This window comes from Lactuca serriola, chromosome 5, assembly GCF_051521515.1.
Source record: "Lactuca serriola cultivar US96UC23 chromosome 5, Lser_US96UC23_V15, whole genome shotgun sequence".
Lineage (NCBI taxonomy): Eukaryota > Viridiplantae > Streptophyta > Magnoliopsida > Asterales > Asteraceae > Lactuca > Lactuca serriola.
The window spans coordinates 133710207-133722086 of record NC_136412.1 but is presented as its reverse complement, the minus strand read 5'-3'; the positions used below and the strand labels follow the sequence as shown (position 1 = coordinate 133722086).

Sequence of the window (11880 nt, the reverse complement as noted above, 5' to 3'; positions counted from 1 at the left end):
GTTATAATGTACTTCCTCCATCCCAAAATTATTGTCCACGGACAAAAAACACACAGATTAAGAAAAACAATTATTAGTTTTGTCTTTTTTGAGTAAAATGACCCTCTTGCCCTTTTCTAAAAACAATGAGAAATATGCATTTGTAATTATTCAGGTTTACTTTATTAAATGTTAGGGGTAATATGGTAAAAGTGTATATTTATTTTTGGCAGTGGAGAATAATTTTGGAACACAAGGAGTAGTATATATATATATATATATATATATATATATATATATATATATATAAAAGAGAAAGAGATTAAAAAGGAGAAAGAAACAATTTACTATTTCGAAAAACAATATAATTTAAATAGTTTATTATTGAAATTATTAGTCAATAATTAAGATTTTTAAATAGATATAGATCGGTGTGTATTAGATTGGCGTGTGGAAAAAAAACACCCAAATTTTTTGCCTGCCTATCTGTCCTGTTGTCCTTGAAATTTGAACCAACATGGCAATTCCTTTCGAGCCGGCTAACGTCGTTAATTTAAGCATCTGCTACTTTTTTCTTTTGAAACAACGATATTTTTATTAAACTGACCCCAACAAGCAAGGAGCTAAACAGGGGCCACCAAAAGACATTACAGTTATTAAAAGCAATACAATTATAGAGATGCAAGAGGAGAAACATTCCAATCCTCCCAGTTATCGATTTCATTTTTATCCCTTACTTTGAGCCAAAGATACGCCACTAATTTGACATTCTCAAACACTTTTGAAGGAGAGCTTGTGCATCTCTTAAACAACCAGTCATTTCTTGTTTTCCATAGAGTCCATATTAGCCCATAGAAGATGGCAGTTAGTCTCTTCCTTCTTTTCGAACACCTTCCCCGTTTGTTTGCAAATTCCACTAGGTCACCAACACGTTGCAATTTAATATTGTCAAACTCACACCATCTTGATATCTTATCGAGAATCATAGTAGCATAAGGACATCCAACTATAATATGATCAACAGTCTCCGACCCGTTGATACATGATCCACATAAAGTGGAGTCGAGTTTGATACCTCTGTGACCAAGTGCTTCTGCAGATAGGATGCACCCTAGAGCAGCTCTCCAAAGAAAACCGGATACCTTTATAGGTATTAGTTTACTCCGCTTGATTTTGTATATGTGACGTATTTGTATAAAGCTATTTTGCAAGCAAGCAAATCAACGTTGTTAATTAAAGCAAATTCTACTATGCTTGTTTTAATGTTTTCTATAAAGAAACAAAAAAGAAAATAGAAATTCTACTATGCTTGTTTTAGCTAGCAATTATCCATACCCTTTCCCTATTTAACCATACTCCTTAATAATTCCATTTAATTTTTTTTCCCTTAAATAACTAATGATTACATAATTATTATTATTTTTTTATTTTCTTTTAATATACTAGCTTATTATCTTTTTTATTAATCTTGTTTTTTTATTTAATTTATTTATTTACCTTTGTTTTTATGATTTTTTTTGACATTTTGTTTGAAAACATTGTTTGACGTTTTGTTCTTTTATATTTTTTTGACATTTTGTTTGAGTATTAGTATACTACTTTAAATCCCCCCAGTTTAGTAATAGTGATTTTTTTAATCATTAACGTTTTGGTCAAATGCATATTTTTAAGTTTTGTTTGTTTGTATTTATTTCATAATTTTATTTTTAAAACTTATTCTTGTTTCTAACAGTGAATTTAAAAAAATATAACTTTTTGTTTTGAAGAAAATATATGATGTTTTGTTTGTTTGTATAACCAAAAAGTCTTTAAATTTCTATCTTTTTGTATAGTTAAAAAAATCTTTGAATCTTTGTTGAACAACAAAAAATATTTGACGTTTGAATATATTTTTAATTTTTTATTAGTTTATATTTATGACATTACTATAAAAAATCTAAAAAATTTAAAATATTATATTATGTTTTAATTCTATTTATTAAAATATTTTATTAAATTTATGTTATTTAAAATATTATAACATATTTCTAATTTTTTTGACGTTTTTATTCATTTTAGAAAAAAAAAAAGTAGTCATTTGATCGCTAAAAATAAAATAATTTAATATGATAAATCCTAATTCTAATAAATAAGTAGAATTTTGTCACGTGTCACTCTCTAAGACCCCCAAAATCGAGTTTTCCCGCTCATTTATTCTACTATAATTACGTAAATGCCATTGAATCCGGAAATTTAATCAAAATTCAAACTCATGCAATAAATCAGGAAATTCTAGCTGTCAACTGCATTCAAAATATTCAAGCATTAATTTTAAATGAATAAAGATTATGGAAATAATTTGAAAAAATATCTTAATCAATAATCATATTCGAAAATCACGATTAAATTTGAGAGTTTGTTTATTTTGATTGCAAATTCAATATATTGCAATCATTAAATCCCTAAAAATCTGCAGTATTTTTCAGCAAACATAAATATCATTTATACGGTTATTTTGTTTTTACCATTCTGCTCCATAACAATTCTGCTTCATAGAAACCACAGCAAACGTATTCTTCTTCATTCTTTGTGATCTGCAACAATTCAAGAATTATATATCAGGTTAGTGTATTAAAAAATCAGAATTACAAATATTTCTATTCCCTCCATGTTCTTATTTATCTGTATCTATCACGTTCTCATTGTATGATTTCTATTCTTCTTCTTCTTTTTTGTAATTCTTCTTAATAGTCTACTTCTTCTAACTTTTCAGTTTAAAAGACGAAAAACTAATGAAGATTACATCACCTTTTTCTTTAATGAGTATATATTAAGTCAGTTGTTATTGTCATGTGTTGATTTTTAATTTTTGTGTTTTACTCATTGTTATGTTATCTGTTAGTGTTCGTATGTTGCAGGGGCATTTTCGGTATAATTGTCGTTTTCATGTTTATGAGTACATTAAGTCGGTTGTTATTTTCATATGTTGTTTTTTAATTTTTCTGTTTTACTTATTGGTTATGATGTTCTGTACATTCTAAAAGGTTGCTAATTTTCCTTACAATTCTATAATGATTAAATTTCTTGCAGAAAATGGAAATAGGAAATAAGGTTACCTAAATAACATTGACCAGATAGATGAAAAATCGCATATCAAGGTTCGGGTGCTTAAAATTTGGAACTTTGTCAAAAATAATAAAGTTTGTTCGATTGAAATGATCATCATGGACGAGGAGGTTTGTTGTATTTGATATATTTTTTATTCATCATTCAATATTAGACATGTTTCATGAGCATAATAATTTTTAATTTTTTTTTAAACAGGGTACACAATACCAAGCTCGTGTCTTCAATCAGAATTTCTCCAGATTTCGTCATCTTTTAAAGGAAGATGAATGTTATATAGTTATAAAACCCAACATGGTTGTTGTTACTAATGGTTTTAGTTATACAGGTCATAAACAGACCTTAACTTTGGATTGGAAAAGCATCCTAAAAAAATGTGATGATTTCTCGGGTTCGGTCAATGGATTTATGAGAATAAAACTTCATAAACATGCTTCACATGTGGTTTATTGTGTGTGTGCATTACGGTTTATATATGGAATGACAAAATAGACATAAACGATAGATTATATTTCTTAAAGGTAAATACAAGGCTGAACCATGCATCTGTTCATAAGCAGAGCATCAAAAGAGAAAACGATTTAAAGAGACCATGGATAATAAGATGACAAAAGAGTTGGAGATTTATTTGTTTTTGATCAGTCCATATATGGCTGATCATCTTCTGGAAGTGTTTTGAGTAGTTTCCTAAGCTCCTGGATGGTCGTTTCAGTTTCCTTCTTTAGACTGTAAATCGCCATGATTCTTTTTGATGCCACGTACGTACTGTTGTTGATGACTTCCTTCATATCTAGGTAGTTGGTGTACTTTGGTCAGCGGCTCATGTTCTCCAGCAGTTCATTCTTCATCTCCTGGTTGAAGTAGAAATCGCTTTCGAGCTTTGTTAAAGCGGCCAGCTCTTCCTCCGCCTGGCCAATCAGCATATGAATGATGCTTTCCATTTCAGCCGGTTTCATTTTGTGGGAGTGGTTTTGGCTTTTGGTTTTCCGATGGGTAGTGTGATTGGATGTGGTATGTAGATGTCATGGGGTTTGTGATTTATAAGAAAGTCGAAGGTATTGAGTGGTGTAGAGGGGTATTAAATGCGATGCAAAAGGGTGAAGGGTTCTTGGTGTACGTAACCGGCTGCAATCGATTGGTATGTCCAATCGTTGTAGGTGATGTAAGCGTATTTGATGATTGACGTGAGTGTTTAGATGTAGGAATGTTGATGTTTATCCTTTACATAATCTAAATTTTTTGTTAATTAAGAAAATTGAAAAGAAGATAACGCACAAATTGGTTATCGGAAAAATGGTCTAACTAATTTTTATATTATATTTATACAAAGCTGTTGTAATCGATGGCTTCTTTATAAACAGGAACCCATAAAATGACACCCTGTTCTTTTTTAACCTCTTCATATTTTGCTATATTTAAAAGTGGAAGATGTAAGTTAAGTTTTAAAATGTAGTCACCATTTATGTAATCTAGATACAAGATTTGAATAATTACATTTAATAGAAACCAACTTCTATGTGTTGTGTTCTTATTGTCTATTATTTATAATATTTATGTTGATTATTTTAAACATGGAACATTTATGTCTATTATTTAGAATAAGTATTGTTTTTCTCACGATAAATATGTTATTTTTAATAAATAATCAATAACCAATTGTAAACAAAATTTATATCTTTGATTCTCTTCAATTAATTCATACATTTTTGTAATGGTTGCAGCATATTTACTTATCTTCTATAAATAACCTATATTCAATTTACTATTTCCTAATATTCTATACTCCCTTTTTAGATGAAATTCGAATATTAAACTATTTTTTAGTTGTAATCTTTTAAATTCCAAAAAATCAGGAACAAAATTATATCAAATAAAGATCCAACAACAATAAAATCATAAAAAACGTAATCTTTTTCCAATATTCAAGCATATAACTTTACCTCAAAACGTGAAATCCAAAATTTTGAAACACCTCATTCGTCTTCTTAATGTTCAATTGCTTCTGCGATTTTTTTTTTCATTAAGCTTACATCAAACTGCTTCATTAAAGTTATAATCCTCATTCCAGTTCTACCTGCAAGATTTCCATATCCATATGTCAGGTTAGTATTATGAGTTTAGATCACTTTGTTTTCTCTATGAATTTATGGTTGAAATTTACAACAATAATCAATATGCTGGAATAGATGTTTTTGTAATTGTAAAAAATTAACGGGAATAGATGTTTAAGATCAATAAGCAATTTATAATCATCACGATTTTCGTGTATCACACAATTTTACCTTCATTGATTCCATGGAGATCTAGGGTTTTAACCCCTGATATCATCCGAACCCACGATTGGTTGAAATTGGGGAAACAGCCGATTTAAATCGAATAAACCCTAGGTTGGAAATGAGGATGATGAGTCATGATGCTAATTAGGGAAATAATTGATTGTGGAACAGCAAGAAGGATAGTCTACCTTCGGATCGTATTTTTCAATCCTGACAGAGACCAAATCGGACGATTACACGTTATCGTAGATCTCCATGATTTTCTAGGTTCCCTTTCATGCGTTGTTGATTGCGATCGATTTAGGGGGAATCGAGGACAGTCATTGACCACTAATCTTCGACGACCGTCTATGGAAGATTGGAGTCGTTGTAAACAAACATCCAGACTTCTTTTGATGGATGTATTTCTGCAACTACAACACAAGCTTCCGCTTCAAATCTTATTTTCGGACCCATATCTACAATCCGACTCATGTTAACTTTAATATTTTTATTTAAAGTCTCTTTTACAGAATATAAACAAATATATTTTCTATTTTATACTATTTAATATTTTTAAAATCTTCAATTTACTAATTTGTTTAAAATATATTATAAAAGAGTAAATTAATATTTGTAAATTTTATTACACATTTTAATAAACAAATTAATAAAGGTAACTTTTTAAATACATTTACTTTATTATCATTATTTATTTAATTCTAACTAACTTCAATTGTATTATATAAACATATTATGTACATAATTTCACATTTCATATCCTAACCTATGTCTTCTTATGCAGAAAACAACAGTAACATGTACCACATGCAGGCCAGAGAGAAAAGAAGACAAAGAAAAATATATTTGGAAAATAAAAGATCAAAGAAAATAAAAACAACATCGAACGTTCCAAGTACATCATTACAGTATTTGTTAAAAAATACTGCTATATTGTTCTATACATATGTTCTATACATATATTTACAAGTTTTATAATTTATTTCTATTTGCAGATCAATCAATCAACATTGTTCGTCAAACTCAAAATGTTAATACATTTACAACACCTCCAAAGCATAACACAACCATACAATACTGCCCTTCCTTTACAGATGTTAGAACTTCATTTTCTAACATTACAAATGTTATAAATGAGTTATCTAACAATAGAAATGGTAATTATTTATTGTTTTTAAAATATACTATTATCCATTATGTATATAATTGTGATATATATATATATATATATATATATATATTTAATTATTTATTTATTTCATATATAATTTTTTTTCCAAATATCATCGGTTTCGATAAATATACCACTTCCAAGTTAGCAAACAAAAGACAGTACCATGTACTTTCAAATGAAATGACATCAAAAAATGCATCCACAGTAACAACTTCTTCATCATCAATCAAGTTAAATCCAGGATGTCATAAATTAAAAATGAAGACAAGACATTTATCCCCTATCCCATTGATTGATCTGACAGAAAATGTAGAAAATATACATCAAGTGAACAATGAAAATCTTATAGTTGGTATCTCAAATGGTAATCAAAAAATAATATCCATTTTACATTTCAAATACTATGTTGTATATAATTATAAAATTCATTGATGTTTTATTCAACGCTTTTATTTTACAGAATATTTGGATCATGGTGATCAAGTTGTTGTATGTCAAACATGTCGTGCAAAGTTATGGAGAAATGAATCCATTAGAGGTAAAGAAAAGGGAAACACGGATTATTCATTATGTTGTGGTTACGACAAAGTTCAACTTCCAGAATTAAAGAATGCACCCCCTACTTATGAAAGAATGTTTCGAAATATGGACTCAAAAAGCAAACATTTCATGAAAAACATTCGACGTTACAATTCAATGTTTTCTTTCACGTCGATGGGTGGTAAAATTGATTCTTCAATCAATAGAGGAAACGCTCCATACATTTTCAGATTGGGTGGTCAAAATTATCATAGTATTGGAAGTCTTTTGCCAGCAAAAGGATCGGAACCAAAATTCTCTCAGTTATACATTTATGACACTGACAACGAAATTACAAATAGACAGAGATGTTTTCGGTATTTTCTCAAACTTTTTATTCATAATTTAGTATTATTATTATTAATATATATATATATATATATATATATATATATATATATATATTACTAATATTATTTATAAATATATTTGTTTTAGTGGTGAAAAGGATCAATCAACATCAATTGATAGTGATATTATTGAAGATATTAAGGTGATGTTGGATTCAAATAATGTGTTGGTTAGATCTTATAGGATGGTAAGAGATACTTTTCAGAAAAATCCAGAAGTTGATATGAAATTACGACTTATCGGGAGAAGGGAGCAAGATGGAAGAACATATAACCTACCGATTGCTTCTGAGGTTGCTGCTTTAATAATTGGTGACATTTCGGATTCAATCGAGAAGAGGGATATCGTCGTTCATACAAAAAATGGTTGTCTACAACGTATCAGTGAATTGCATCCTTCGTATCTTCCTCTCCAATATCCATTGCTATTTCCATATGGGGATGATGGTTATAGTGTTGACATTCTTCATAGAGGTGTGTCATTTACGAACAACAACAAGCGTGCGAAATGTACAATGAGAGAATATTTCGCTTATAGGATTCAAGACAGAGATCATTCGTTTTCTCTCATACTTAATTCAAGAAGGTTGTTTCAACAATTTCTGGTAGATGCCTACACTATGATGGAATCGGAGAGAATGTACTACATACGTAGGCAACAACATGTTCTTAGATGTGATTCTTATGAAAATTTACGTAACCAAAAACCTCAAGGAACGACTGATATCTCGAATGTCGGCCAACGTGTCATATTACCTTCATCCTTTACTGGAGGTGCACGTTATATGCTGCAAAACTATTTGGATGCCATGTTACTATGCAAATGGTTTGGATATCCTGATTTCTTCATAACCTTTACGTGTAATCCCAAATGGCCTGAGATTAAAAGGTTTCTTAAGGATACTTCACTTCAACCAGAAGACAGGCCTGATATACTATGTAGGTTGTTCAAGATCAAGCTTGATGCATTCATTAAAGACTTAAGGGATAATCAAATTTTCGGCAAAGTTCAAGCATGTAATTAAAATAATATTTTTAAATTTTTTATAAAACATTGATGTTATTATTATATTTTAAATATGTTTTAATATTTAATCACATTTACTTTTTTTTTGGCAAATTCTTTTACATATGTTTATACAATTGAATTCCAAAAAAGAGGTTTGCCGCATAGTCATATATGTCTATTCATGCATTCTGACAACAAGCTACCAACTGTTGAGCTTATCGATCCGATAATTTCAGTAGAGATACCAGATAGAATCGAAGATCTTGAATTATATTCACTTGTAAATGAGTTTATGATTCATGGTCCATGTGGAGCTGAAAATATGAATTGTCCATGCATGGTGGATAAAAAGTGCTCTAAAAACTTTCCAAAACAATTCATTAATCATTCGTCTATAGATCAGAATGGTTTTCCGTTATATAGGCGAAGAAACGATGGTCATTTTGTAGAAAAATCAGGTGTAAGGTTGGATAATAGAAATGTTGTTCCATACAACAAATATCTATTGAAAAGATATCAGGCACATATTAATATTGAATGGTGCAATCAGGGATCTTCTATAAAGTATTTGTTTAAATACATAAATAAGGGTCCTGATAGAGCTACAATGGCTGTTGTACCAACCAACAATGAATGTGAAAATAATGATGCGGTCGATGAAATAGCTGAATATTACGATTGTAGATATTTATCAGCATGTGAAGCATCATGGCGAATTTTTACATATGATGTTCATTGCAGATATCCTTCTGTTGTCAGACTGCCTTTTCATCTTCCTAATCAACAACATATTGTATATGGTGAAGACGATGATATTGATGATGTTCTTGACAAACCTTCTGTTGCGGCTTCAAAGTTCACAGCTTGGATGGAATGTAATGCAATCGACAATGAAGCACGAAAACTCACATATGTTGAATTCCCTACAAAGTTTGTTTGGATATTAAATGGTCGGTTTTGGAAGCGAAGGAAAGTAGGAAAAGCCATCGATAGAATTCATTCTGTTTCACCTAAACTAGGTGAGGCATATTTCTTAAGGATTCTTTTAAATAAAGTAAAAGGACCAACATCATTTGATGATATTCGCACGGTAAATGGTCAAACACATTCTTCTTTTAGAGATGCTTGTTATGCACTCGGGCTATTAGATGATGACAAGGAATACATTGATGCAATTAAAAGAGCAAGTCATTCTGGATCAGGTTTTTATCTACGCTTTTTATTTGCTAAATTGTTGATGTGTAATAGTATGTCAAAACCAGAGGTCGTTTGGGAAAATACATGGGAATATTTGGCAGATGGAATTCTATATAGACAACGACAAAGATTTAAGTCTGCAGGTATGACATTTTTTCTTATTTTTTTTTAAATTAATTTATTTTTATTATTCAACAACCATTAAATCATTATTAATAAAATTATTAAATATCGACGACAAATTTTATTAATTATTTAATATTTTCGTGCAGAATTGTCACTCGGAGTAGATGAACTTAAGAACTTAACTTTGTTCGAAATACAACAAATTTTACTTCGAAACAACTCTACACTCAAAAACTTCAAAAACATGCCATACCCAGATGTTGAATCCGTTTCTTCTTCAAACAATCGGCTTATCACCGAGGAGCTAGATTACGACGTTCCCGTGATAAAGAATGACTATGATCGTATGTTTCTTGCATTAACAGATGAGCAACGTAATATTTTCCTAAACATCATGAGTGATATTCAAGAAAATAAAGGAGGTGTCTTCTTTGTTTACGGTTATGGTGGAACGGGTAAAACTTTTTTATGGAAAACAATATCTGCAGCAATTAGATCTGAAGGAAATATTGTATTAAATGTTGCTTCAAGCGGTATTGCTTCCTTATTATTGCCTGGTGGTAGAACAACACACTCTCGATTTATAATTCCATTTGAGCTTACAGAGGATTCTTTTTGTAACATAAATCCAGACGGTGAGTTGGCAAGCTTAATAAGAAAAACCTCTTTAATAATTTGGGATGAAGCACCTATGGTCCATAAGCATGCATTTGAAGCTTTAGATCGAACTTTTAAGGATTTACTAAGGTGCGTAAATTCAACAATCTCAAATATTCCATTTGGAGGGAAAGTTATTGTCTTTGGAGGAGATTTTAGACAGATTCTACCTGTTGTTCTGGGTAGCAGTAGACAGAACATTGTAAATACTGCTTTGAGTTCTTCGTATTTATGGGAACATTGCAAAGTCCATAGATTAACAAAAAACATGAGGCTAACTGTTGGAAGGGATCAATCAGATATAGGAAAAATAAGAGATTTTGCAAATTGGTTGTTGGATATAGGAGAAGGAAAACTTGGTGGTCCGAACGACGGTGAAACAATTATCGATATTCCGGATGATATTCTCATTAACGATTCACATGATCCTATAGGTTCCTTAATTGAGTTTGTATATCCTTCAATTTTAGAGAACTATAGCGATATAAATTATTTTCAAGAAAGAGCGATACTTGCTCCAAAAAATGAAGTTGTCCAGGAAATAAACGACCGTTTGCTTAAGAAGTTTCCAGGAGATGAAGTTGAATATTTAAGTTCAGACAGCATATGTGAATCCGAATTTCTCCATGATCAATTTGATGCAAATCTATACTCTCCTGATGTATTAAATGGTCTCAAAGTATCCGGTTTACCAAATCATAAGTTAGTTTTAAAAATTGGTGTTCCAGTAATGTTACTGAGAAATATTGATCAGAAAAACGGCTTATGCAATGGCACAAGACTACAGGTGTTATCATTGGGCAAACGTGTTATTGAGGCACGTATAATAACTGGAACTAATATTGGAAATCAGACTTTTATTCCAAGAATGTCTTTAACTCCATCAGAAAAAAAGATTCCCTTCAAATTCACAAGAAGACAGTTTCCTTTGGCCGTATGTTTTGCAATGACTATTAATAAAAGTCAAGGACAATCGTTATCAAAGGTTGGTTTGTTTCTGAAAGATCCAGTTTTTTCACATGGACAATTGTATGTTGCCTTATCTAGTGTTCAGAGCAGAGAGGGATTAAAATTATTAATTTTAGATAAAGATGACAAACTCACAAATAAAACTTCCAATGTTGTTTATAAGGAAGTTTTTCGAAATTTGTAGCCAACTTTTTTGTAACGTCGTTTTATTCAATTTTAGCAAATCACACTTAATCCATCATATTACTGTATTTTTTTATAATTACAAATTGTTGTATTTTATGTTAATTTCATTACACACATTGGTAATGCATCATCTGCATATGTCCAACAAGAATTATACATAAAAAAAAGAGTTTTCAAAAATCTTCATTCCGAATTAAATACTTCTCATTTACTTTATAATTAAATACTTACAAATTAAAAAATTTATTGAAATATTCAATATTACAATTTATA

The 11880-nt window shown here is 30.0% G+C and overlaps 3 protein-coding genes across 3 annotated transcripts; 2 read left to right on the top strand and 1 right to left on the bottom strand.

Moving 5' to 3' along the window:
* Positions 1 to 650: 650 nt before the first annotated feature.
* LOC145049810 (uncharacterized) lies at positions 651 to 3336 on the bottom strand. The gene is made up of 3 exons (XM_078998166.1): positions 3295 to 3336; positions 2484 to 2552; positions 651 to 1121 (listed from the first exon to the last, which is right to left on the bottom strand). Exons 1-3 carry the CDS (start codon positions 3334 to 3336, stop codon positions 651 to 653), a joined length of 582 nt encoding a protein of 193 aa, XP_078854292.1.
* Positions 3337 to 6714: 3378 nt separating this feature from the next.
* On the top strand, positions 6715 to 8488 carry LOC145049809 (uncharacterized). Its single transcript, XM_078998164.1, has 3 exons — positions 6715 to 6898; positions 6995 to 7430; positions 7552 to 8488. The coding sequence occupies exons 1-3, from the start codon at positions 6715 to 6717 to the stop codon at positions 8486 to 8488; spliced, it is 1557 nt and encodes a 518-aa protein (XP_078854290.1).
* Positions 8489 to 8653: 165 nt separating this feature from the next.
* Positions 8654 to 11605, top strand: LOC145049808 (uncharacterized). Its single transcript, XM_078998163.1, has 2 exons — positions 8654 to 9812; positions 9942 to 11605. Exons 1-2 carry the CDS (start codon positions 8654 to 8656, stop codon positions 11603 to 11605), a joined length of 2823 nt encoding a protein of 940 aa, XP_078854289.1.
* Positions 11606 to 11880: the final 275 nt, after the last annotated feature.